The 27,432-nt window shown below is 47.8% G+C and overlaps 2 protein-coding genes across 6 annotated transcripts; one reads left to right on the plus strand and one right to left on the minus strand.

Moving 5' to 3' along the window:
- Positions 1–130: 130 nt before the first annotated feature.
- Positions 131–8,567, minus strand: kiaa2013 (KIAA2013 ortholog). Of its 2 annotated transcripts, none has more exons than XM_044212834.1 (3): positions 6,173–8,567; positions 4,635–5,358; positions 131–2,487 (listed from the first exon to the last, which is right to left on the minus strand). In XM_044212834.1, exons 1-3 carry the CDS (start codon positions 7,128–7,130, stop codon positions 2,379–2,381), a joined length of 1,791 nt encoding a protein of 596 aa, XP_044068769.1. In that variant the 5' UTR covers positions 7,131–8,567; the 3' UTR covers positions 131–2,378. The 2 variants fall into 2 exon arrangements, with proteins under 2 accessions (XP_044068769.1, XP_044068768.1); XM_044212833.1 differs by having other exon boundaries at positions 4,505–5,358; positions 6,173–8,566.
- A 570-nt stretch (positions 8,568–9,137) lies between these two features.
- Positions 9,138–26,388, plus strand: plod1a (procollagen-lysine, 2-oxoglutarate 5-dioxygenase 1a). 4 transcript variants are annotated; one of them, XM_044212829.1, is made up of 20 exons: positions 9,138–9,339; positions 10,364–10,455; positions 10,621–10,754; positions 11,248–11,411; positions 12,072–12,184; positions 12,807–12,870; positions 14,002–14,099; positions 14,661–14,762; positions 14,891–15,022; positions 16,120–16,241; positions 16,326–16,430; positions 16,557–16,682; positions 17,355–17,496; positions 17,660–17,773; positions 18,515–18,580; positions 18,730–18,834; positions 19,009–19,155; positions 21,070–21,195; positions 21,434–21,559; positions 24,862–26,388. In XM_044212829.1, the coding sequence occupies exons 1-20, from the start codon at positions 9,249–9,251 to the stop codon at positions 25,015–25,017; spliced, it is 2,325 nt and encodes a 774-aa protein (XP_044068764.1). In that variant the 5' UTR covers positions 9,138–9,248; the 3' UTR covers positions 25,018–26,388. The 4 variants fall into 4 exon arrangements, with proteins under 4 accessions (XP_044068764.1, XP_044068766.1, XP_044068765.1 ...); XM_044212831.1 differs by lacking the exon at positions 21,434–21,559; XM_044212830.1 differs by lacking the exon at positions 21,070–21,195 and having other exon boundaries at positions 9,139–9,339.
- The last annotated feature ends 1,044 nt before the right edge of the window (positions 26,389–27,432 follow it).

Genomic DNA, 27,432 nt, shown 5'->3' on the forward strand with positions numbered 1-27,432 from the left:
TTATCCCATATTACACGCGTTACTATAAAAATATTGCAGCTTTAAACTGGTTGATTTTTATAAATTGATTAGAATTAAACAGTCTGTAATTATTCCAGACTCCATACGCTGAAATGACAAAAAGCTGGAACAGATTTATTTAGTGATTTATTCTCCCAACAGGAAACACGGTGAAACATTTTAAACTTTTACATGATCACAAAACATTCAAGTACAATCCAATCAGATTATAGTCGTGAGCTCAATAAATTAACTTCTTCCTTCACTAAGGCACACTCAGTAGTTCACATGAAATGATGATTAAACCCACAAACAGAAAAGAAAAAGCTCAGCAATCCTCAGATACGCTGAATCAGAGAGAACATGTAAATCATATATACTGACACGACTTTTTTTGTACCTCATTAATATATATATTTTTTTTTTTTTAAAGATTTTTTGGGGCTTTTTGCCTTTTATTTGATAGAAACAGCTGAAGAGGGACAGGAAATGTGGCGCTCTCCCCCAGGTGAGCTGCCCTTATCCCAAAATCTAAAAAGGTATTTGTACCTTAAATGTGTTGGGTTTTTTTTTCAAATCAGAGGAGCAGCCAATAGGAAGCTACACACAGAGTGGCTGCCATTACCAAGGCGTTTACCTTCTGTACATGTATTAGTTTTACAGGTAGACTGGGCGCCCAGCCTTAGTCAGAAAGTATCTTTAATAAGCATGTGGTTGAAGCCCGTCAGCGACGTCACAGCAGCTGTTTCCAGTTGGCCTGGAAGACCCGCTGTGACATCACTGATTAGGGTGTGGCCAAAGGTGCAGCATATTTAAATGTTTGAACTCCTGGAGAGCAGAGCAGTGCAGCTCGTAGTGACGTTGTACTCACCGGAGCGCGCTACGTCACTGAAAACAGTGTGCACGGGGAAAGAAACGTGCGCACACAGACCGGTTTGAAACAAACCAGCAGAGCAGATACTACACGCTCTTAATGTAACTCATTCACTGAGTCCAGAAGGCCAAAGCCAGGGATGCAAGCTGAAATCAGTCCTCAAAGGATTTGAAAAGTCACCACTTCCAGCCACACCGGCCTGCAGATGCAGCTTTGGTGGAGAAGATGTGTAGGCACTGAGATGAAAACATCTGGTTTAGACATTTGAGTTATTATCATTGTAAGTGTACCGTCTGTCTGTCTGTCTGTCTGTCCAGCCACGACTGGAGGGATCACCATCGAGTGATGTACAGACATTCATAGAGCTAATTAGCAAATGTTAGCATACCTACATGCTAAACTAAGATGGTCAGCAACATTAACTGCTAAACGTCGGCATGGTGTTGTGAGCATGTTAGCGAGCTGAAGTACAGCAACGAAACCCACTAACTCCCATCACATCTCTGAATACTACGGACTTTCTTCTTCTGTCAGTTAACAAAATTGCCGTCACACCTGTTCTGTGAAGTTTTGGAGAGTTGAGATTTGAATATTTTGTTTAAAAATGCCGTTTACGGAGGAGTTTAAATTATTGGGGATTTGGGGTCCAATAACAAAACCAGGACACAGCCTGGTGAGGTCATCCGAAATCATTCTGGGCAAAGGTAGTTGAAGTTGACCGATTTTCCACCTCAGCGTCTGTCTCCAGGTGTCTCCAGGTGTCGGGCAGTTCTGCTACAGATGTTTTAAAGAAGTGTGAAGCCTTTCGGCGTCGCTCGGGGCTGAAGACTACAAGTCTGAAGACGAAACCAAAGTGTTGGTGTGGAGTCAGAAAGCAGCGAGCTCAGCAGAGCTCTGCAGCTCCAGGCTACATTAGCTGCTGCTAGCATAACACACCACAATCTACCATACAACTGTCAGGGGAAGAGGTGCACTGTGGGTAATGTAGGCGCCAGGTTTTGAAGAAGAAGGTGTGGAATAAAATAGACGACGTCTGGTTCATCGATTTGATCCTTTTTTGTGTCACAGGAGTGACGTGATGAATCAGTTAAAACTTTTCCAGTGAGATCAGAGATTCAGAACGAGGACTCATGCTGAAACAGTCTTGCACACAAAATTAACCTGCAACAATATTTAGGATCTATTCATTATTAATGTAAAGTTTTTTTCAGTATCTCAAATGTGAATGTTTGCAGTTTTTTAGTCTTGCGTGAGATTAAACTGAATCTCTTTGTGTTTGACATTTAAATGTGTAAACTTGGGTTCTGGGAAATTGCGATGGGCATTTATCAAGATTTTTATAGACCAGTCGATTAATCAGTAATGACAATAACGGCTAGTTGCAGCCCTGTTTGGTTTTAAAGTGACCCCCAGTTTCAACCTCCATGCCTCCACATCTTCTCACAGCAGGCCTGTGGGTGGTGCCACTCCACAGTGGACGTCATTCAGCACCAGCACCCCCGTGTTAACATCTCCCGTGCTGCCAAAGCGAAAGCAGAACCGCATGTTGAACGCGTGCGTGTTCAAGCAGCAGTCCTGGTGTCGCAGCAGTCATCCTCACTTTTGCTGGAGACCTGGTGAAGTCAGAGGGGAGGATTAAAAAAGGCTGAGAAACACATCCATACTGCCTGCCAGAGAAATGGAAACACACAGACAAGCCCAGACAGTAGTCAGAAGTAAAGAGCCAAAGCCAACCCGTAGATTTCTTGTTAATTTAATTGAGTGCTTCAATATAAAACATCATCAAAACGCAGGAAGAAAAGGAATAGCAGATAAAGACTTCTGGCAAAGTGAGCACACAGTCCTCAATCTCTGAGGACATCTGTCATGGACGTTATGGACTTTCAGCACCACCCAACTACGCCGAGGTCTAACTCGGGCTTACGGTAACTTCTATTCCCACTGGGGTTTCATCGTTTGCATCTATGGAAAGATCAAAACAACACGAGCGGTCAGGCGGGCCGGAAACAAACCATCGGTTTTTCTAAACCACTTGATTTGGATGTCAAACCGAAAGTGAGCACACGTGGAATATTGCTACTAATCCCTCGCTGCACGGGGATTATTGTTACGACAGACAGCGCGGATAGGTTTGGCTAACCTGAAGGTTTGTTTACAGCCCGTCCCATCGTCTGTGTGGGATCTGTTTCTCACGTTGTTGTTCCCAGATTTCAGCGATTCACTTGGTGAGTACAATGTAAATCAGTTCTGTTGACCAGAGCTACGAAAACTGAACTAAAAGGTTTCCGTTAAAGAATCATTTTAAAGGACCGCACCAATGTTATGGCTCATTTACTACAAATCGTCACGTTCATGTGAGCTTTATGCTTTTCTGGACCTGCCGGAGTATTTGAGGTTCGAGGTTTCTTCCTACCCTGAAGGGAGCCAGTGGTTTCCATTGCTTCAGGTATAAAGCAACTCAGGTCAAGAGTCACAGTGAGCACTGAAGCTGCTCCTACGCTTGTCAGAGTTAAAGACATCCAGTGGACGTTTCTGTTAACCAAACAGTTCAGTGTGTATCCTTGAGGCCTGATAAACATGCTGGATCCATTTCCTCCTCATAACACATTTGCAAAGCTCTTTTTAAAAAAAAAAACAAACATTTATTTCCATGTTTACATTGGCTTGTTGGCACATTACTACGTCGGCTGGTGCATTACCGCCTCCAGCCGTCGATCGGTGGAGCAGCGAGAAACCATAAGCGGGGATGTGTTGCATCACCCGAAACTCCACTGGGTTCCTTTAAATGTCGTTTGAACTGAAAACTCCTTAAGAAACAGCAATAAAGAAACTTTTACAAAAACAAAAGCAGACACGGAGTCCACTGGGACGGACCGCCCAACTCAAACACTGTAAAACTTTAACACGGATGAAAACTACTGGCTTCCTTGAAGGAGGATGACAAAAAAAAACACATTAGAAAACCTAAAAACCTTTTACACTTTGGAAAATGTTCCTTCACTAAAGTAAAGTCAGCGTGATTCGTTATAAACGCAGAAATGCTGGCACGGTCCTTTAAGATGCAGAGTCGGAACAAAGTGAACGCAGTAAAACAATAAGCTCCTAATTTGAGAGAAATAAAAACTTGTGTGCTTGTTTTTCTTCCTTTGCGATCAACGAACGCTCTACGTGCCACAAAAGGACGCGTGTGCAGTCGAACAGGTGGTGTGCTGAAACAACGCCAGACGGCAAACGGTTCGTTGTGACTTCACTGAACGGCCTGTGATCTGGAACGAAGGCTACTCTTCTACCGGTGCTTTTAACTCGTAGCTCACAGTCTCAGAGGAAACCGCTGCAGTAAAAACTCCTTCAACACAGATCGAAAACTGCGGGATCGGCTTTAGCGAGAGGGGGGAGGGAGGTGTGTAAGGCTACTGTGCCGACCCACTCCAGACACGAGTGAAGTGAGACGGGAAAATAAGGTTCACTCACAGAGAACGTGAGAGTCACGACTGAGAAGCCGGCCCGCAGAGAGCGGCGACGGTGAGAGAGGAAATCTTTGCCACCACACACACAAGTCAAAAAAATAGCGGAGCAGAGCATTTTGCAGTTTTTTTGTTTCCAGTTTTGTTTTACCACCGCTGTTTATACCTTGCTCCTGAAGAGGGGCTTAGCGCCGGGGCCACAGTACTCGTTGTATATGAGCTTGAAGAGGAAAAGGTGGAAGAGCGTTATGAGCGAGGCCACGCTGAACCAGAACAGGAAGGGCAGGCCTGGGTACCTGTTGGCCATGTGCTCCTCGTGGGCCAGGATGGCCTTGAGGTGCAGGGTGTGGCGGAGGTCCTGCAGGTGGCGCAGGTCTGTGGAGATGTACAGCAGCGGTGTGATGGGCTGGGTCACCATCACAGGGAAGGTGTGACCTTTGACCTCTGACGTCAGCTCCACGGGCTCGTTGAGGCAGCCGGCCTCGCAGGCGTACAGCTTCACCGGCTTCTCCTGCGGCTTCACCGACACGTGAAGAAAAGGCTTCCCCTCCGCGTCCAGCAGCACCGCCAGGTTGATGAGGTCCTGGTTGTAGTGGATCCCCCTCAGGGCGTAGCTGTTGTGCAGCACGTCCGGGTCGGCCTGGAACTGCAGGTGGTTCTCTGTGAACTGAAGGCCGCCGAAGCTGAGCGCCATGCCCTGCATGGCTCCGTGGGCTCCGGCCGCCACCAGCGCCTTGCAACCCCTCTTCTGCAGCGTCAGCGTCCACAGCGTGACCAGCTGCAGGATCTGAGCGGCGCTGCTCACCCGCTCGGGCCACAGGTTCTCCGCGTGCATGGTGGCGTGGCCGCTGAAGCAGTGGTCGGCGTAGTTGAGGCTGGACTCGAGGCGAGCGCGCTCCTCGCCGCTCAGCCTTCGATCCAGCAGGGGGGCCGTGGTGGAGGACAGGATGTAGTAGAGGGTGGTGTTCACGGTGCGGCTCGACGGTGTGTGGGAGTCGGTGATCTTCCTCATTTCAACACCTGAAGGAACAAAGAAGCAGAAGCTCAACTTCACAAAAACCTGCCATGCAGCGGATTGCTTTCACGGTCGCATACGTTCCCTGACCTCGATCTTAACTCAAGGCCCACTTACTAGGTTTTCCAGAGCTTTCGACCACGATTACTTTATTTCTGTGACATCAAAGACGTCATCTGTGTGTAGCTCTTTCTGTAGTTTAAGACCGGGACCCGGTCTGTGGACGGGGTCCGTTAGAGACGGAGCGAGTTCAGGGGACGGATGGACGTTATCGCGCTGCGTCACATGAAGCACAAAGAAAAATGGCCGACGACGAGGCGTGAAGAGCTGCTGAAGCTCGTCTTTAAACACAACAACCAGAGTCTTCACGTTGTCTGGAGCTATTTTGGCGTTTACATCAGCTGCAAAAACACAGAATGCTGATTTTTAATCTGCAAGTCAAACTGATCGCGTGTTTGATCTGTAACAAAAACCAAATGCGAGATTGTTTTTTGTTTTTTTTAAAGATTTTGAACATTTTATTTGAGCACGGTGCTTGTACGGCTGTTTTACATCTGAGCGTTGTGTTAAATGAAAACGTGAGCTACCATTAGTTTAGCGAGGCTCTGCATCTGTTACCAGAGCACGATCCGCCATGAAGTCTATATCTGATCCCACACAGTCACATCGGTGTCACCTGCGTACCTGCTGCGAGTTCTAACTCTGACCTTTGACCTTCAGAGGAAGCGCACTTCGGTGTATCGGTGGACTCAAATCTCTTAAAACCCTAGCGTGGCCCGCTGAAACCCAGAGCCAGCTGCTGCGAGAACCTCAGCTCACCTGAAATGAAGAGGTCCATCCAGGCCTGCTGGTGGTCTACGGCCAGCTCGTCCACGCTGGCCCCCAGCAGCTCCCCCAGCTCCCTTTTGGCTCCATCTCTGAGGGCGCCGAAGGTCTCCTCCAGCTTGGAGGGCTCGATGGGCTCCGAGGTCCACACCACTGACAGGATGTTGTCTGTGTACTCTGACTTGGCAGAGACCTGGATCCTGCTGGCCAGCTTCTTGGTGACCACCACCACCAGCACCATCCGGTTGTTCTCCACAGGCACTCTGCCGGAGGACAGCACCACCTCTCTGTCCTCCACTTTCTCCACACTGGTGGAGAACTTGCTACCGAAGGAGGGAGCGTCGGAGGAGACGTCCAGGGAGGCGGCCCTGTCGGACGGGTTGTTGATGTGGATTCGCTGGAGATAGACGTTGGGTCTGCTCCGGTGCGCGATGAACTCCTCTCTGATGGTGACGCAGTCCCGGGATGACTGCAGAGCGGCGGGGGAGGCGCAGCGGACCGACAGCACGGATCCTTTCCGGAACCACAGCATGGTGGCCTGAGCCTCGGCCCGCTTCCCCTCGAGGTGGACGCCGACTCTCGGTGAGTACTCCGTCTGGTGGACCGGAGCCGAGCCGGGCTGCGAAGACGACGCTACCCACAGTTTGTTAGAGTCGACGTCAATCAGAATATGGCCGTTACCTGACACAAAAGGTGTGTCTAGCTGGTCCTGAGGTGTGCTGCTTATCCCCTCCCCTCGGTCCACCAGAGACTTCCACCGGTGGATCTCAGCCAGCAGGCAGTGTCCGGCCGCCCCGCCGGGCACGGCCGAGCCGCTGAAGAAGCTCCACCTGCGCTCGGCCCCCAGGTACCAGTAGAAGATGAGGAAGAGCAGCAGCCCGATGAGGAGTCTTCTCGCCCAGCTGCTCGATAACAAGCCCGGTAGCCCCTTTAGTCTTTGCTGTAGCCACATTGTGTGTTTAAAAGACGGAAGCCCAGCGATGAGTCGGCGTCTGAGGACTGCACCCGGGGTGCTCGGGCTGAAGAGTTCAGGATGTCACATCGACTTTGGCTCACAACACGGTCCCGGGATCCAAGCTGACAAACTGGCTTCGCTAGCTCCTGGCTAAGTTAGCTTAGCTCGCGCTGTGGACGGAAGCTGTGGAAACTGCGCCGCTGTTCCTCGCATCGTTACGGTCACATCAGGTGTCCGCTGTCCGCAGGTGTGCGTCGCGTCTCGGGTCCCTCCGGGCTCTGTTTGCCTTCAGTTTAAAAACAAAATGCACCTGTCGGTCCAAATAACTCCGCAGCCAGCGGCTGACACTTCCGGTTTGTCACAACTGCCGTAAAGCAAAACGACGCAACAGCAACCGGAAATGTCGCAAAATGTTTTTATGCAGGAAAAGGAGTCAATAAAAACACAACGCTTAAATATATTGAGAGGAACAATGTGTAAAACAACCCAGACCCAAACACTTTAATTAATCTATTATATTTAGCGATATGAATTATAATGTTGGAGGTGAAACAACCGTAGCGTGTCAGAAATGGCCTGAATATGTGCAACCCTTTTATTAGCAAGCGTCAGAAAACATGTCACATTTATTTATTAAATGTCATGACAAATGGGTTTAAATACATCCAAACACGTTGTTTAGATTCACAGCTCTGTTGTGGAGTTTACTGAACTGTCTTTAACGTGTCAGCCGGGCCCTGCTGGACATTAGCCTTCCAGTGGGAGTGATGGGGGACTAAAGCCAGTCCAAGAGGCTTTCCAGAGTTCATCTGAAGCCAGCACGAGGCCTCGGCAGTCTGCCTCAGACAAATCAGGTGTGTTTCTACCACCTGACTGGCTGCGGCACTCCACTTCTACTCATCAAGCTCACTTCAGCTGCTTTCAAAGATTAGTTTTTAATTCATAAAGTATATCTGAGAGAGAAAGGGACCAGGGGCCCAGACCACAATCCCACAGGGTTGATGTTACAGTCTATGGGGGCCGCTGTGGGTGTGTGTTCAGGTTCATGGTGAGGACTCCTCAGCCTGTGAAACTGTGTGATGTCTTCTGAGGAGGTCCGAGGTCTCCGTGCCACATTTTGAACCACAGATGCATCAGTACTCAGTCCGCCCCCCAGTGAGTCTTCCAGAGAGCAGGGGGGCCACCGGGCCCGCTTCACCTGGGACAGGTGACCATCGGAGCAGGGGGGCCACCGGGCGGCCGCCCCGTCTGTTGTGTCTGTGTGCTGGTCTTATAGAGTATTTCTAATATCAAGTCTAACTGATGTGAACGCAGGTCTTTTCAGACGGTAAGCGACACCGCGCCTGGACCCGGTACCGCCTGGACCCGGTCCCGCCTGGACCCGCGGAGTCTCACTGCGCTCCTCGTGGCGGGCTGCGGCTCCGGAGGACTACATATCGGTATGCTGTCGTTACACGGTTTCTACTGTAACAAGACCCTTTGTAACTTTTGACTTTTTATAAAGACTTAAACACAAAGCTGCACGTGCGCAGGCAGCCAGGCTACGTGCGAGCTCTCACGTCCACCGAACAGCTGCTCCGCTGCTGCACCGGGTGCAGGTGGGCGGTGCAGGGTGGAGGTGGGCGGTGCAGGGTGGAGGTGGGCGGTGCAGATTCATGCAGCCCCCCCCCTACTCTCCAAACATCTGATCTGTTTGTACCTGGATGCTTTTGCAAAATAGTTTTTCAAAACTTTCAATAAAGCCACTGAGCTGATTTCAGGGGGGCAGGGGAGACAGAGAGACAGACAGGCAGGCAGGGGACAGGGGAAGGGGGCAGAGAGACAGACAGGCTGAGGGAGACAGGGGAGACAGAGACAGACAGGCAGACAGGCAGGGGGTCAGGGAAGGGGGCAGAGAGACAGACAGAGAGACAGACAGGCAGGCAGGGGGGACAGGGGAAGGGGGGGCAGAGAGACAGACAGGCTGAGGGAGACAGGGGGGGGAGACAGGGGGAAGGAGGGGGGGCAGTAGGCGGTGCTGGCAGAGTCAACAGTCCCGTGAAGTCGTGTCTCTCTCGGACTGAGTCGCACCGTTGAGTTCGGACTCGTGGTCGGATTTTAACTTTAACCAGCAAAATGAGGCTTCGGTGCTCGTGGCGGTTTCCGGGGGTTTTGGTCTGCGCTCTTTTCCTTCTGACTAACTGTGAGGAGCAGCGAAAACCCGAAGGTGAGTCAGGAGCGCTGCCCGGGACTGACGCGGGGTCTGGGGGTCTGCGGGGTCTGCAGGTAATAATGGCGTGAAGGCAGACTCTCGGTGGGCCGAGGGAGAGTCCCCGGGTGTCCGGTAGTGAACCGGCCGCGTGCTGTGTGTTAGAATAAAAGCCACAAAGCTGAGATTGTGTTGGTGCACGCGCGGCTCGACACGTTACTTAAACTTGCACGAGGCTCTCTGTCCCGCCCGTGAGGCCGAGAGGAAGCCGCACGCGGCCCGGCGCAGAGGAGGACTTCATGCCGCTGACGTGGACGGAGGCCCGCGGGCTGCATGCGCGTGCAGCCAAAGAGCACGGGCTTTCTGTATGATCCTCCTTAACACTGCGATAGTCGCTCGTAGTAAGTGTAGAGGACGTGTGATCAGGAACCAGGTCTGATGTGAGACAGGAACCTTCTGGAAGCGGCCGCCGGAATGAAGAGGCCCCCTTTCCACTGAGACCCGGTGGAGTTTAAGGAGAGAAGACTTCAGGACTAAAAGCTTTCGGTGTGGGCCAACAACAGCAGACCAGATCTGACAGAAATACACGAAACCTGAGCACAGACCGAGACACTTTTCATTGGCTCCTTTGGGGCCCCGGTAGCCTTCAGGGGCCCCAAGCAATGGGGCCCAATGGTAACAATGGCATGTAACAGACATGTTTATGTTAAGCTGTGTTGGCCGGAGTCAAACTGGGGAAGTTAGGGTTAGTTAATTAGTTAATTTGAATGTTCACCACAGAATCAGCGTTAGGTATTTAACCTGCTTGCTCGGATCCGTCCTGCGTTAGAATCTGGGTTTCTGATCGGAAGATAGATACCTGCTGATAGACGCGGGGCCTTGGTCGATGCTTTGATGCGTTAAAGCTCCCGCAGCTTCGTTTCCGTTGGTCTCCCTCCACGCACAGTCGTCGCAGAAAGTGTCAGGTGTGGCAGAGCCGCCGCGCCGCTTCGGGCAGAAGAAACACGTGGGTCTGAACTCCTCTGTCATGTCTGTCTTCCAGAGAAACTCCTAGTCGTGACAGTCGCAACCAAAGAGACCGATGGCTTCAGGCGTTTCTTGGGGTCGGCCCAACACTTCAACTACACTGTCAAGGTATGATCCTCTCCGTCTGTTCTTTAAAACACAGCAGATCCACATTTCTCTGACGCAACTGTTGTTGTTTTTCCATAAGCCAGGAAGCCAAGACGTGTTTATTTTTCAGTGGCGGGAAAGTATTTGAGGACGAATATCTTTAAATGGACGTCTGTGTGTTTTAAGGTTCTCGGTCGGGGTCAGGAATGGAAGGGGGGCGACTACATGTCGGCTCCCGGAGGAGGCCAGAAAGTCCGACTCCTCAGAGCGGCCCTGGAGGAGATGAAGAATGAGGAGCAGATCATCCTTTTTATTGACAGGTAGCGTGCCGGCACTGCAGCCATTTCTCTCTGCGTCCAGGTTAAACAAGGCAGACGCAACATGTTGGCAGTGAGCTTTAGACGAGTCTGAATATTACTAAAAGCTACTGACAGTGTGATTCGGTCCGGTCAGTTCAGTTTGCAGATTTGGGCCCGAACACCTGTACTTCTCGTCTCACTGCTGAGAGAAAACAGATAAGCACATTCTTCTGTATCTGTTCTGTGATCACAGTCGTGTGTAATAGTGAGAGACTGTGTGGGAGTTGTAGGAAAAAGGCTAAAACAGTGTAACGCCACCGAGGTGGTTCTTAAACAGAGAGGGATGTTTTTCAGTTCTCTTTAGGCCGGTAAACACAACCACCGGCAACTTAGCTCTCCAAATAAAGCCAGCTGGCGTCTTATAAAGCCAACCCCTTCATTTGTTTTAACTATGTCTCTGGCTGAGCCACACGCCGCAGTAAACCTTTCTATTTTCACTCCCTGTTTGACACAGCTACGATGTGGTTTTCGCCTCGGGTCCCAAAGAGCTGCTCAAGAAGTTCCAGCAGGCCAGACACAGGGTGGTGTTCTCCTCCGAGAGCCTGATCTGGCCCGACAGACACCTGGAGGACAAACACCCCCACGTCAGGGAGGGCAACAGGTTCCTGGGCTCAGGGGGTACGTCAGTCACGCCGCTGGGGCAGGACACAGTACAGTACGGTGTCAGGTTTCCCCTGAAGTAGTCCCATCAGGAGGTCGGACTGAAAGCACAGGTACTCGTGTAGCTTGAAGGTACGCAGTGGGCATCCGAGGCCACGCCCACGAGCACGGGGGCGGCGCCATACACAGTCCTGGCAATGCTCACACGCCATCCGCCGATCTACAGGTGGAGGTGGTGGGCAGAGAGACGCAGCAGTGCGCCAGCAAAGGCTGCAGAAGAAGAAGAAGAAGACTGCAAGCTGGTGAACGTGGATGCTAACAGCCAAATGTGCCAAAAGCTACTGCGCATTTGAAATAAATCTGCTTTGTATGAGGAAGGAAATGACCTGAAGCATGCAGACATTAAAACCACGCAGGGCGCCTTTAACTGGGGGCTGCAGTCTCAGCCACGCCCTCACACTTAGATCCATAGTTAGCAGGCGCCGCCCCCCCGTTGTACTTCAAAGTGGAGATATGTGGAAGCACTGACTGTGTTTCCATTAGTCTCGTTTTAATAACGTGCAGCGGCCATTAGCTTTTAGAGCAGGGAGACGGCAGGTCTGTGGGCTGAACCTGGCAGCCACATACATCAATATGCAAATGAAATATAACTCACTTCCTGTCTGTTTCTGTCCTCAGCTTTCATTGGCTACCTTCCCAACGTCAGAGCAATGGTTGCTGACTGGAGCGGAGAAGACGGTGACAGCGATCAGCTGTTCTTCACCAAGATGTACATTGATCCAGCAAAAAGAGTGAGACGTGTTTCGCTGCAGCGATCAATTAAATACTTATAATACTGCTGATAATGACGTTGTTATATAATTCCTCTGGGATATATTTCAATCATTTACCCTGTTTAGAATATTTCATCATGTTTTAGTAAGACGCCTCCACGTTTTCTGATCTGCTGTTGATGCAAACTCAGCACGTCCTCCTGCTGTCTACGTTTTAAAAGCTCCACTTCCTGTCACTTCAGTGCCGTTAAGCTGCTGTCAGTGAGACTCAGCACTTTCTGCGCAGATGTTTCACGTTAAAACCTTCCAGTAGCTCAGTGGGCAAAATCGCTCCTGTTCCTGGTAGGCTTTTAATTTGAAACATCTGCAGGAAGTGCTGAGTTTTACCGACGGGAGTTTAACAGCAAACAAGCGGCAGCGTAGAAGTGACTGCAATGACTTAGTGAATGAAAACAGTGTTAGTGCTAAAAACAGAGAGAGGACTCGACTCGTGGAAACAAACAAACATACTGACCGCAGGTCAGTTAACCCCGCCCCCTCAGTGTTTCACCCCGCCCACATCTGTTGTTATTTGTTATTATATTTTCTGCTGTTAGATGTGACTGCAACATAAAAACAATAATGTATCTCCATGTTTCAGAAATCCATAAACATCACACTGGACAGCAAATGCAGATTGTTCCAGAACCTGCACGGAGCCCTCGGTGAGTGCGTCGAGTTTACTTTCTGAAGCAAAGACATGTTTCCAGCAGGCACGGCGTCTGTGCCGCTGACGCTGTCCGTTTCTGATCGTCCCCCCCTGCTCGGCGTGTGATGACGTCACGCACGCTATCGATCCACGTGTTAACCACAAGCACGTACGCGTGTTTTCAGCCGCTGGGCCGCAGCAACAAACTCAACGCACACAGTATTCACTCTTTACAGGTGTTTTTGCTGCAGCCTCGAAGCCCAGACAAAGACAACGTTTAAGCTCTGTCATGATATTATGGCAACAATATCTTGTATATTGATGTTATCAATATTATTGCTAATACATTGATAGAGCGCTTCACGGGTGATGGTTTGCCTCTTGAACTAGTGCGTTCAACACTAGCAGCTTATGTGATGACACGTCGTCACATTTCTGTGGATATTTACTCTGCAGCTCTTCTTCTCTGGCTCCTCGCTGTGTTTCTGTCTCCGCCTCGTCAATAATCTGACCGTCACCGTGGGCTCGTGGTCGAGGCGAACCTGAACGCGTTCAGAGCTGAGGGATCTGCAGTTGCAGCGTTTAGGCGGAGCTGCACGTTTAGACATGAGCTGAGCTCTCTGCAGCATTCTTCTCTCTGAGGGAGGAACTCGAGCGTCCTCTGTGAGGCGGGTGTGTCGGAGCTCACGCAGACAGCACGAAGAGTCCCGGGGCATGACTGGAGTCCCTGAGGGCCCCCCTGCCCCCGCACAGCCTCACCAGCTCCCCTGGTCGCTCCGTCAAGTGTGACAGAAGAAGTCGTCAGGTGTTGAATATCGATAGAGGCTTTTTACACCATCATAAACACAGATCATTAAAGCGTTTGTAAACCCTCCTTCCTGACTGACAGGCCCGTTACCTCTGCCGCACGGGCACGGCCGGATTAACCCGTCAGGGGCCCCGGGGCGAGAATTTGAGTTGGGCCCCTACTGACCACACACAGACACACAAGATCCTACAAGTGATGAGCGAATAAACACGACCCACCTGATATTGTACTCAAATCTACAGTTAATCAATTTATTAAAAGCCGTGTGACACACTGTGAGTGTAGATTGAAAAGTACTGGTTGTCTCTGAACTGTGTGTGTGTGTGTGTGTGTGTCCAGACGAGGTGGTGCTGAAGTTTGAGGACGGACGGGTACGAGCCAGAAACGTGCTGTATGACACGCTGCCTGTCGCCGTCCACGGGAACGGACCGACCAAGGTACTGACCAATCACAGCCTGATAAAGTTTGAACGCGTCATCCAGCAGCTGCACCAGACTCTTGTCAGAGGAGTGATGAATGCACAGCCTTAATAGGGGAGAGTATGTATTTTCATCGCAGCGCCTTCTTGTCTGTGCATATATCAGAAGTGTGTCTATAGCCAATGAAATCATTTCATTTGAGACTGCGTGAAGCAGTAACATCACCGCTCGGACCAACAGCCGCGCAGCAGCAGCCTCATTAGCTTCTAGCTGATGTCTTGTGTTGCAGCTTAGCTTGCTAATGAGTTAGTCAGCTGTAGCACACTGAACAACTTAGCTTAGATGCTAAATGTTCTTCCAAACCACAGTGTGTTCTCGGCTTGTTACGCTGCGCGTCGCTGCCTCAGCTCGGCGTCGACCGGCCACCAGAGGAGCATTTCTGGCTTTGACTTTACGTGTTTTTACTGCAGAAACGTACTCATAACAAGCGTCCAGTAAGTTCTCGTTGACACGTTCTCTTCTTTAAGTGCCGGATGTTAGACTGAGATGAGATAACCTACAAGCACACGTGTTTTCCAGCTCCAGATCAACTACCTGGGTAACTACATCCCCAACACCTGGACGTTTGAGAGCGGCTGCACAGTGTGCCACGAGGACCTCCGCCCACTCACAGCTCTTAAGGTGTGATCACGTCTACATTTAATCAATACTGAGAGTTATTTGAACCTGTTCAGCGGGTGTTTCTTTGCCCATCGACGTCAAATAGAAGTAATAAGGAACTTCTCCTGGACGCCTGTTTCTGCCAACAGGAGAGTGAGTACCCGCTGGTGGTGATCGGCATCTTCATTCAGCAGCCCACCCCCTTTGTCACAGTGTTCTTTGAACGCCTGCTGAAGCTCCAGTATCCCAAGAACCGGGTCAAACTCTTCATCTACAACCAGGTAACGGGAGGACATTTAGCACGTCAACGTTGTCCCAACAGCCCTGTTTTTCTCTGAGCTTTACCTGAAACCAAGCCAGTATAGCGAGCACGAGGCTGGAGGACATTTAACGACACACTGAAGTCTAAATGTAGGGATCAGGAGACTGATTTGACTTTTCATGATGCACATTCACCAAAAAACGAAAAAACACAAAAAAACAAGGTAAAGCTGACTGACTCCATGGCAACAGTAAACTTTATGTTTGCCCCACCCAAAGCATGATGGGAAGTGTAGTGCCAACACTCGGGGCAGATTTGTCCCAAATAGAATTAATTTAAGGAAAAGCTTTAGGAGCGACAAAATCCATGAATATTAACTGTCCTTATAATAATATAATATTCTTTAATACTCAGAATGTCTCATCGACACTGACTCCTCTGTTCAGTCGTATACACATAATACACAGATTTGACGACGACTGATGGCATCTCTGAGCAGCCTAGCTTATCCTGACAGTAACGTGTATGTCATACGTAGCGAAGACATCTAGTGCAGTGACCGCACCAAAAGTAGATAAAGAGACTGAAAGGGTTAAAGGGTTAACGCTCCACCTGTTTATTTTTAATGCCTCTATTATTCCACATTATAAAACACTCAAGAGCTTGTCGGCACAATAAAAGCCCAAACAGAGTTACCGGTTGTGTGAGTGCGAGGCAACAGGGGAAGGACCCAGGTGCAGACTGGGGCAGTTCATTGAAAGTGAAGGTGTTCGTAGGCCTACAGGCAGGTTCAGGTTCAGAGTCGGGGCCAGGTCCCGAAAGCAAAGGCACAACATGGCAACTTTGACGACCCGGCAGGGAACGAGCGGAAACGGGCCGGTTATATACGGCAGGGCTGACACGGGAAAGTGGAAACAGGCGAGCAGGTGGACGAGGGAGTCAGGTGACTGGGGCAGGTATCTGGTGGACGGGTGGACGGGTGGGGAATGGCAGTGAACGGGTTTGGGGACGTGGGGAATGGAGGCAGAACTCCACCGCAGTAAAAGCCTGGCTTTCTCCTGTAGCTGTGTGTGTGTAGTGACTCCGAGGATCCGTTCGTGCCTCTCTTCCCTGCAGGAAGCTCATCACGAGCCTCAGGTCAGCTCTTTCCTGAAGGATCACGGGAGCCTGTATCAGGATGTGAAGTTCATCGGGCCTGAAGAGCAGATGGACGGAGCTGCCTCCAGAAACCTGGGCTTGTGAGTTCCCAGTAACCTGCGGTCTGTCGCCTTTGATTTCTTTCTTTGACTTCACTCAGCGTACGCGTCTTTCCTTCCTCTCAGTGATACGTGCCGGAAGGACGAGGACTGCGACTATTTCTTCAGCGTGGACATTGAAGTGGTCTTACAGAACGAGAACACACTCAAAATTCTCATCGAACAAAACCTGCAAGTATATTTATCAGTATTATTAATAATGATCGTGTGCTAGCTGGTGATGTCGCCACACAGTAAATCTCTTACTAACTGCACCAGATGAAGAAATGTAATAACCCTCCTTTAACTGCTCCTCAGTCCTATCGTGGCACCGATGATAACTCGAGCTGGCCGACTGTGGAGCAACTTCTGGGGAGCCCTCAGTGCGGAGGGCTACTACGCCAGGTCTGAGGACTACGTGGACATAGTTCAAGGACGCAGAGTGTAAGTTCTTAAACGTCGTTCGCTGAAGACTTCAGACGGGCGTTAAGCAACAAGATACGGTGGCGTAGCCCAAGGTGGGGTGCAGTAGAGAGATATGTCCTCAACATCTACTTTGTTTTATTCAAGATTCTTCTGTTCAGTAAAATATATCTTCTATTAAACTCATCATTTCTCAAATAGTCGTGTCGTACTCACCTCTCTGCTGCTCTGACGTTCTCTTTCTAACGCTAACTTTCACTCGCTAAATATTTCCAATTGCTTCTCCTTTGCGTGTTTTTTTTTTTGTCACTAAGCTGCTCAGCGAAATTCAACACTTCCTGTACGTGTTTCAAACTAAAAGCCCAGCACGAAAGGGAAGGATTATGTCCACTGGAAGGCTTTTGATGTGAACATCTGTGCAGGAAGTGACAAGTTTCACTGACAGCAATGGAGAAAAGGAAAGTAGAAGCAAATTAAAACAGTATGATGTGAGTGTTGATGTGATGTAGTGCTGTAGAAGTGTATCAGCACTAATCAACAGCAAAAGAAAACAGGGAGGCTAAAATATGATGAAATATCAAGGCGCGGCCTTCGGTTCTCTCTCTCTGTTGGACAGTATTTTAACTGAGTCTGTTGCTGATATTAGATCCCACCGCTGTTATGTAGATCGTCCATGGCTGTGCTGTTTTTCAGGGGTGTGTGGAATGTCCCGTACGTGTCCAGTGTTTACCTGGTGAAGGCCAGCCTCCTCCGATCAGAGCTCACAGACTACGAGCTGTTTAGCTCACACATCTTAGACCCCGACATGGCGTACTGTCTCAACATTCGCAACAAGGTCAGTAAGAGACAAAGGACGGGTTTCACATCACGCGTATGTACTGTGTAGAAACAGCTGGTTTCTGCTAGTTTTGACTCTGTTGCTCCTTCTGCTACTTTATAACTGTAAACGTAAAATATATATATCATAATATTGGACCTGTTGTGAATCTTTCTCTCAGGGAATCTTCATGTACGTAACCAACATGCACACTTTCGGTCGCATCCTGTCAACAGAAAACTACCAGAGCAGCCATCTTCATAATGACCTGTGGCAGATCTTTGAAAACCCAGTGGTGAGATATCAATCTAATATCTAGTGCGCACTGTTGATATTAGCGGCTGCTGTAGTGTTGGTGTGGTGCTGGTTATTGCCGTGGCAGTAATGAGGTCATTGGAAATGTGCCGAGCGCTATGAAACCTTTTAAAAACTTTGACTTCTTCGTAAGAAGAAGAACGGAGGACGATAGAGAGCACTTGTGATTCTTCAGTGTTGCCTCACTGTTGTAAAATAAGGACTACAGTTATGTTAACATAATAATAATAATAATGTTAACCACATACATGTTTAAAGGAAACAGAGACCACGTGGGTCAACATAAACTTAACCTGGAAGGTTTATGAGTTTAGACTGAGATTTCTTATTTACTGTTGCTCTTTCACACTCACTAATATCCTTGTACTCCACCGCCCAGCTACTGAAATAATTAGTCCTAACTGATACGGACGTGGTTAAACACTATTGTGCTCACTCTACCTGATGCACCTGTGCAGGGTTAGGAGACCGGTGGAGCGCCCTGAAACCCAGTCTTAGCACTTACTCTTAATTCAGGTTCATTCCTCGGCACGGCTTCATACAGACCAGCGCTAGAACATCATTTCAGCAGCAGCAGCTGTAACTGTAGCAGCTGCAGTAGTTGTGGTGGCAGAACCATTACATAACTAGTAGCAGAGCAACAGTAGCAGGTGCAGTTGTGTAAGTGGTGGTTTTGCCAACGAGGAGACTGTAAACGTGCTCTGTATGTTGCTTCTTTCAGGACTGGCAGGAGCGCTACATTCACGAGAACTACACTCGCATCATGAAAGACAAGCTGATTGAAACCGTGAGCTGCAACACGTTCAGTCACCACACGGGATTTAAACCCCCGTGTCCTTCTGTGTTTCATACACGCAGTAAATACACATATATAAGTGACTGCGGACTCTGTGAGGCAGGGGTTAATCGGTGCTGTGTCTTCCTCTGTCCCCCCAGCCCTGTCCCGATGTGTACTGGTTCCCAGTTTTCTCTGATGTTGCTTGTGACCACATTGTTGAAGAGATGGAACACTATGGGAAGTGGTCAGGAGGAGGCAATGTGGTATGTTATCGTACGGTGTGATCGTCAGTAACAATACTAATAAAAATACAGATTTACTTGTGAGTATAGTTGGGTGTTTGGCAGCCGCGCACACCTGTGTGCCAAAACAATCGTTCAGTTGATGTTTAATGACTTGAGGTTTTCTCTAAACTGATTCTCTTTCCTGTTTGTCAGGACAAAAGAATCCAAGGCGGCTACGAGAACGTCCCCACAGTCGATATCCACATGAATCAAATCAACTATGAGAAGGAATGGCACAAGTTCTTACTGGAGTACATAGCTCCGGTAACAGAGAAAATGTATCCTGGTTACTACACCAAGGTAAGACCTCTGAACACAGGGAGGTACAAACCATCACCGTCACACATTCTCATGAGATGAAAATAGGTCAAATCCATATAATCCCTCCTGCGATTTCCACGTCTCATGCTAACAGCGACGTCATCTTAAGTTGATCCCCGTGGCTGAAGGTGATTAAGTTTTGCTTCCTACAGTGATCATGTTTGCTTTAAACTGACTGTCCTCCTTCATCCTACTTTGTCTCCAGAGTTGTTGCAGAGTGGACATTGCTGCATTTCCCAGAGTGCACCTGTCAGTCCAGTAGAGTAGCAAAGTGGGAGGAGTTATTTTGGGCGTCAAGATGTTTATTTTCTGCATAGACAAAGTCAGGTCTAAACTGTCAATCATCAGTTCAGCTTGATGTCAGTAGCATGAACTTACGGCGTTTAAATTACCCAGGAGACTCCCCTCCTGCTGAAGCCTCATATTAGCTCCAGGTGAACGTATTTTTGCTGGACTGCGGATCACTTTGTCCCCCGTCTCTTACATTGGAAGCACATTGGGAAGGAATCTTTAATGTTATGTGGCCAAACCCACTTTGCTCCTCTGTAAGGTCAAACTGTGCTAACTTTTTCTTTGGATTAGCTGTCGATGAATGTTTGCTTTTGTCTGTTCAGCCATGGTGGCTGCTAATGCTAACTAGCCCACATCTTCTTCTAGGTGGTGTGTCCCAAGGAATTGTTTTGAGTGGGGGGGAAATGCTCTTACCGTAAATTCTCAAATAAAAGGTGGTATTCAAATAGTGGCCGAGTCTCAAGTGGCCCGCACGAAGGCCGGTCGCTATAAAGGGTGGATAAAAACTCTGAGGAGGTCACATTTCCATCAGTAAACGATGAAGTCATGCCATACTCACCACTCTGCTGTTTTTCTTTTGAACACAAATACTGCGTAAGTGCACTAATTACATCCTGCCGCTTCTACTTGTTTATTGTTGCTAAGCTACTGTCAAAGATGCTCAACACTTCCTGCAGATGTTTCAAATTAAAACCCGACCAGGAAAGGGAGGAATTATGCCCTTTGAGCCGCTGGACAGCTCCTAATTTGAAACATCTGAGCAGGAAGTTTTGTTTCATTGACAGTAGCTTAACAACGGTCAAAAAAATGGCAAAGTGGAAGCAACTGGAAATAATGAGTGACTGAAAACAGTGTATCTGTGGAGAAAATGGAGAGAATGACCTGAATCTGTTGTACTGATGGAAGCAGCGCTGTGGAAATGTACATGATACTGACAACAAGACAAGACAAGACAACAGGTAAACATGGAGGAAGTGCAGAGTTTGCAGACAGATAAAACAGGAGCAGACCAGTTATGGCAAAATCTTCTTACAGAACAGGGGAAATTAGAAATAAAGGCCCGTCTCTAACACAAGCAAATAAACGCCCGGTTCTTTCGGCTGAAAGATCTGAGATTTTATTTCTGGTGCTAGAGGACAAGCAGGCAGGCGTGCGGTCTGACAGCCTCCTCGTTAAGTCAGCGATTAAAGAAGAGACTGAACTAACTGGGTCACTTTGGGTAAGACAGTACAGTTGCAATCTAGTAAAGTTTGTAAAATGTTTTTAAGACAACATTTAGAAACGTTTTTGATGTGTTTTTAATAGTTTTCGGAGAACAGTGGAGCTCTGAGGCACAGAGGAAGAAGATATATCAATACTGTGCTGTTATTTAAATGAAAACGTGGTGATTCTGAAATGAGAAGGAGTTTTGTGCAGTTTTGATCACTGATGAATCATTTATCAAGCAGAAAAACATCTGTAAGGCTGCATTTTAAAGACCCTCTGAACACGTGACGCATCGCCTTTCACTAACTGAATAATGTGTAGTTGTTGAAAGCGAGAGTTGCAGCCCTCTCATTGGTTCCTGTGTGCTCTGCTGACCGACATGTCTTCTCTCATCAGTGTGCCACTCCCTTGAACTTTGTGGTGAGGTACAAACCCGACGAGCAGCCCCTGCTCGTCCCTCACCATGACGCCTCCACATTCACTATTAACGTAGCTCTCAACAGCAAAGGCGTTGACTACCAGGTAAATGAGGAGCGGCGGGCAGGTAGTAGAAGCTACGGGACTCGATGATGCAGGCGGTCTGCCCTTCTCTCTCTGCTTCTCTGCTCCCTCTCTGGAGGCGAATGCTGGAGCAGGAACCGGGCTGACGCTTGTCTGTACTGAGCCGGAGCTGCGAGGGGCGCAGGCGCTCTGTCTGCGGCCAGATGAGCGGTTTCTACGCGAATGCTTGCATGACTCCTTTCTGTCTGTGTGTTTGCAGGCTCAGTTTGACTTGGCCTTTGTAGTTAGATATAAGCCAGATGAGCAGCCCTCTTTGAGACCGCACCATGACGCCTCCACATTCACTATAAACATTGCACTCAATCAAGTGGGCCTTGAATACCAGGTGAGTGTGTTTAGAGGTTGGTAGAAATCTGACATTTCCAACAGGTAGCTCGTGGATACTCCATCCAAACGTTATTTACCCAACATATAGTTAGTTACCCATGCAATGAAATCCACCTTAAATCAGAATTTACATCACGCTGCTCAAATGATCTTTGGACAGTTGGTACAAACGTTGGCAGCTACTTTGAATAAGTAATGGGACAGTTGTGAATCACGAATGCGTCCCAATAAGTAACACAAGCCACCATGTGAACGTTTTGCACGTCTGACTTGGTGCTAGAATAAAAAAGGTCCTGTCGTATCAAGGACAGACTGGTTCACATTTACAGATTAAAACTCAGAAAATGACAAATAAAAGATGCACAGTATTATAGAAATACGGTGAATGCTGTTTAAAGGTGGAATTTGTAACAGTAAGTCAGATAACATAGCCGACATCTTGTATTTAAGGGTCAGTAATTTCCTAATGACTTCCTAGAAAGGATCACGTCATTTGGTACTAACTGGAGGGAAAGTAAATATTCATTCACTCTTCATTTACTATCCAAAACTTTATTTTACATGTTCAGCTGACCCGTTGGTCACTGAGTAAAAGACTCACTAATGGAACAATGTCTGTTTATGGAAACTTCCCAGGAAATTACTAGGAGTTTACAGATTTAGCAAATAAAACATCGAGTTTTACTTTCAACCAACAGCTTCAGCTTTTAATAAAGCATGGTGCTGAAATGAGAATCATATCACTGAACGTGGAATGCCATCATATTTCTGGCATGTACGTCTACATCCCGTCATCTCTCTGTCTGCGAGTCTGTCTTCTTTGCATGACACCCAAAGCTGAAGCTAGGAGCCTTGTTTTTATTGTTGCATCCATGTTGTTTCCCTGCATCCTCGATAAACTGGACTACACAACCGGCTGTTAGTCCACGGTATTATGGGTTTGAATTGAGAAGAGTTTCTATCATTTGTGCAGCTGTTGTGATGATATATTATGTAGCGTACCTAACATTTTTGAATACTTACAGTATATGTCATATTCGATCACTGATGAACACCAGTGGTTTTGCTTGTTATAGACCATTAACTAGAAATCACACGTATCCTACGTTCTCAAAATAAAAGCCGACATGAACGAATAAAGGCAGATTAAATTCAGTGTAATGTTTCCAGCAGCGAGTCGTGTCACACTCGGCACTTTCTCTTTTTAACACTTACACTGTTTTCATTCACTAATTATTTGTAGTTACTTCAACTTTGCAGTTTTTTCAATCACTGTTAAGCTACAGTTGATGGACGCCAGCACAGGTTTTACACAATAAAAGCCCACAAGGAAAGGGAGGGATTGAGCTTCTTGAAGATTTTTAATGTGAAATATCTGCAGGAAGTGTTGAGTTTCACTGACAGCAGCTTTAACAGTGATCGGAAAAGCCTAAAGTAGAAGTGATTGATTAGTGAATGAGAACAGAATAAAGGCCGTTTCACACCGGGAAAAAAAAAAAAAAAAAACCAAAAATGGCGATTTTTCGCGTTCAAAGCTTTCGCACCAAGTCCGACACGAATATTCGCTTTCTGTGCGTTCCACCGATAAAATTAAAGCTTCGCACACAATCAAGCAGAGCGCTGTGCTGTGAGACCAAACGGATCAGCCGATCAATACCCACCTCGATGAGTGTGAATGGAAGTATGACACCGACGTCTGAATCTATTGGCCGCGTCGGCAAAAGTCAGGATTTCATTGGTTGGCTCGTTTTTGTCGGAATCCTGAAATTTGCTGAAATCGAAACACCTACGAAATGCGACAGTTTCGGACTCGGTGTGGATTTATTCGCACCGATTATTCGTGTTTGGTCTGAAAAGGCCTTCAGTGTTAAATGTGACATGACTCTGTTTTGAGGAAATGTACATTATACTGAAATTATCAAGACAACAGGTAAACAGGGAGCAAGTGCTGAGTTATCTTCTGCCTTTCTTTAATATAAGCCTGCTGCAAATAAAGGCCACTATTTGAGAACTTAGTCACTGGCGTTCCTGCTGATTTCCAACGCACGCAGTAAGCTTTTAGGTTGACGTCTCACCTTCCAGACAGCTACTGGTTCCTGTTGATTTCACTGTACTGTTAAAATCAACTTGCACAGACGTGTAATGAAGTCGCAAGCCGGAACCATTTTCAAACACCGGCCTGCTGAAAAGCACTGACAGCAAAATCTAATCAAAGCGTTTTTATACGGTTCAGTTTCATCAAACCCGAGTGAGTCCTCGTGTCGGAAGACTGCCGTTTCTTCATTTATTTATTCAGGCGTTTCTGTATCTCAAGCAAGTACAAGTTGTACAAGATGAAACCACCAGCTGCCTGCAAGACGGCAAATCAGTGCCAGACTTTTATCACAGCAGGGAAAGCACAAGCGTTGCTAACAACATTAACTCTGTCCAAGTACAGTGAGCCACGACGCTGAAACTGAAGCAGCTGAAGGGATTGATTATAGCTTAATGTGTGAAACCACCAGCTTCTGGTAGTCGCACTGACGCAAACCGGACCAAACCCACTGAGAAACTGTAAATATCCACTTTTATATAATTATACAATTAAAATCAGTTCACATGAGCACGTTTGGAACGAGGTGTTGATTAACCGTTAACCTCAGACAGAAGGACACTTCTCCACTGCAGGAGCTTAACAACCTGGAGGTCCTCATGGACTCGACGAACCAGGACACTTCAGATCTCACAGAACTGCAACTGTGTCGAGGGTTTGTGTAAATGCATTCTTAACCAGCTTAACTAGCTTTCAACCAGATCTCATGGTCTTCATCTGCATATGGAGTTTGCTCACCAGAAGAAAGTCTGCTGATGAAAACCTTGAGATAATGACAATAATGATAAAACCTTTATTTTTTTAGCACTTTTCAAAAACACAGTTGCTTCACGGTAAGACGTGTGGTTGAAAGCTGAGGAAAAATAGCCAGTAAGTGGACATTGAGCCAGGTAAATATTGTCAAACTATGTTGTTTTTTATGTGCTGTTTGGTAGGCGAGCGCATTAGGATCCTTTATTTTTCTGTAATCGTGTCTCACGTGTCGTGTCCAGCGCTGGTGGTGCAGCAGGAGCAGGTGATCGCTGTCGGGGCGTTTGTTGTAAGTTCCTGCAGTGGAAAGGTTTCTCACGAGTTAACTTGCTCGGGAAACTCCCCAAACCTCGAGTTAAATTCGTTAGAAAGGCACTTAAGGCTGATTTAAACGTGGCTAAAAGCGGCAGCAGGCGGTCCTTCAGGTGTCGTGACGATGTGTTGTGTTGTGACTGCAGGGTGGAGGATGCAGGTTCCTCCGCTACGACTGCTCCATTCAGGCTCCTCGTAAAGGCTGGGCCCTCATGCACCCGGGCCGCCTCACCCACTACCACGAAGGCCTGCCGACCACCGCCGGGGTCCGGTACATCGCGGTGTCCTTCGTGGATCCCTGAACTCCCGAAGACGGCACGCATCACGGGCTGGTCCAGACCACGCAGGTCCTGCAGCATCACAGCTGTGACCGTTTCTCTTTTCATTCCTGCAGCTGCTTGTTTTAATGTTATTTTGTTTCTGTCTCACTTAAACAATTACATGCAGTTTGTGACTTTGTTGGGCCTCCGTCAGTCAGCGCTCTGACGTAATGAAACATAACGTGTCAGAGGAGAACTGGGTCCAAAGTAACGCTTCATTCAGACCTCCACACACGACTTGGTTTTAAGTGTTTGTGACGCAGACTAGCACAGTGTTACTAATGTAGTCAAGGCTGGAGTTTCAACCAGGCCAAGGGGGCCCTGGGGCCCCACACCTCCAAGGGTCTGAAAGGTTCAGGTTAGTGCTAACAGGTTTGGGAATGTGCACCACTTCATCCCAGTAACAACAGAAGGGCCTCATAAAGCAGTGATGATGATTATTATTATTATTATGTCCTGGTGAGGCATTTTCTTGTGAAGGGCTCCTGTGATGTACTTTTAATGCCCCTAATGGGTTAATAACCAGGTACCTGTTGGGTAACTTGTGCAGGTAAAACATTAAAGTTGAACTCCACCCATTTTCCACCTCAGCGTCTGTCTCCAGGTGTCTCCAGGTGTCGGGCAGTTCTGCTGCAGATGTTTTAAAGCAGTATAAAGCCTTTAGTGTCTCAGAGGGAGGGACCATACAACTGTCAGGGGAAGAGGTGCACTGTGGGTAATGTAGGCGCCAGGTTTTGAAGAAGAATGTGTGGAGTGTGTGAGTGAGGTGACTCTTAACACATAAAAGCATGTAATACTGTTCTGACAGATTATCTTACTAATCGTTAATAATGAAAAGGCTCACACACTGGACGCGTTACTTTAGTCCCAGTTCTAAACTAACTTCCTGAACAATGTCGCCTTTTTGAAGAACAGAGTAGCTCACTTGGATCAGTGTCCGTTTATAAACGGCAGTCTTACATCAGAGATTATAATTCTCCATCCAGCTGTGGGAGGAACGAGCTGCTGCTGTCATCATGTGGTCCTGGTCCTGGTCCTGGTCCCGGTCGGTCTGTGGTGTGAATCAATAATGCCTCTGATCCTGTTGTGCCTTGAGCTGGACTTCTCTCAGGAAATCAGCAAGAGTTCAGCTTAGACGTTTCATGCTTATGTTTGTGAAAAACCTTTATGTTGTTGTACTTTACTTCCCTAACCAAAGCTGTTCTGCTCTAATTCTCTCTGGAACTGAGACACTCAAAGCCTGTCGAGACTATTATATTTATTTTTTTATATTTTCCCTCACTGATGTTGGTCGCACAGTTTCTACCGGTGTGCTTTGAACGCAACCTGAATAAAACAGTGGACCCGCCTGAACTGAACGTCTCTGTCAGACATCTTTACCTGAACAACCCTCTCAGGTGTGGAAGCAGTTAGCGATTCGAATCTTAGAAGCGACTGAATACTAACTGTGAAATTTAATCACTACTGAATTCTTAATGTGAGCTGGAGTGCAGGACTTTCACGTCCGTTACATCCGAGTTCACACGGTGCTGAATAAGCCCGTCGCCGCCAGTTTTTAACTCTGGTGTCTGTGGCGACATCACTGCGCTGGCGCACCGGTAGTGATGCGTTTTACGTCAGCCAGCAGTGATTGGTTAGGTTTGGAAGCGGGGAGCAACCCAGAGCCACGTAGAGAGCTCCGCAGTCCGCCATTACTGTAAACACACAAACAGGACGTTTGTTATCGAGCTGTTTATCTTCTTCATTATGATTGTTAATGTGCTTTGACTGTATCTTATGCAGCCAATAAGCCGCTTGAATGTTATTGAACAGAGTCTGACAAGCGTTCAGCGCTGCAGCTTTAAATTTAAATGTATAATACTGAAATATTTGAAACCATCTGAATCTTACAAGTCAGTTTCAAGTTGGACAAGTACGAAAACTCATCCAGTTAATATCTATTTCACGGTTCACAATATTCAAGATCTATATTTTAATTTGAGCTCAAAAAGCTCGTTTCAGATCAAGTTAGATCACATGACCAGGTAAGTTTGAGTTTGTCCACGTCTCTACATGCAGCTGAAACTCACTAGAGACACGACACTGTTCTCACATTTCCATTCGATATATTATCAAAAATATTGATTATAGCTGCTTTTAGAGTTCAGTAGTGATTCACAGTGAGATATTCGCTTAAGATTAAACACTTGATGACCAGTCTTGATTAGTTTCAGCCATAGTGCCGTCAGAACCGCCCCGGGACCGCCGGTCCTCTGCACAGAGCAGATTACACTGATCTGCTGCTGCGAGTCCGTCTGCAGTAAACCTACAGAAAGAGCGGCTGCCTCGAGGGTTTCTTTATTCTGCAGGTAACACTGAACCAGTCAGCGCCTGGAGTTCAGTGCAGCCTACATCTTA

This window comes from Siniperca chuatsi, linkage group LG10 (assembly GCF_020085105.1).
Source record: "Siniperca chuatsi isolate FFG_IHB_CAS linkage group LG10, ASM2008510v1, whole genome shotgun sequence".
In the NCBI taxonomy this organism is placed as follows: Eukaryota; Metazoa; Chordata; class Actinopteri; order Centrarchiformes; family Sinipercidae; genus Siniperca; species Siniperca chuatsi.

What these genes read in the sequence shown, in the direction of transcription:
- plod1a (XM_044212829.1), top strand. Translation starts at nt 9,249, where the DNA reads ATGAGGCTTCGGTGCTCGTGGCGGTTTCCGGGGGTTTTGGTCTGCGCT. An exon ending in GCCTCCAGAAACCTGGGCTT is followed by an intron (nt 16,242 to 16,325) that starts GTGAGTTCCCAG and finishes CCTTCCTCTCAG; the next exon opens with TGATACGTGCCGGAAGGACG. An exon ending in GCAAAGGCGTTGACTACCAG is followed by an intron (nt 21,196 to 21,433) that starts GTAAATGAGGAG and finishes GTGTGTTTGCAG; the next exon opens with GCTCAGTTTGACTTGGCCTT.
- kiaa2013 (XM_044212833.1), bottom strand. Translation starts at nt 7,130, where the DNA reads ATGTGGCTACAGCAAAGACTAAAGGGGCTACCGGGCTTGTTATCGAGC. An exon ending in GATGGACCTCTTCATTTCAG is followed by an intron (nt 5,359 to 6,172) that starts GTGAGCTGAGGT and finishes TTGTTCCTTCAG; the next exon opens with GTGTTGAAATGAGGAAGATC. An exon ending in AGCCCCTCTTCAGGAGCAAG is followed by an intron (nt 2,488 to 4,504) that starts GTATAAACAGCG and finishes TGACTTCACCAG; the next exon opens with GTCTCCAGCAAAAGTGAGGA.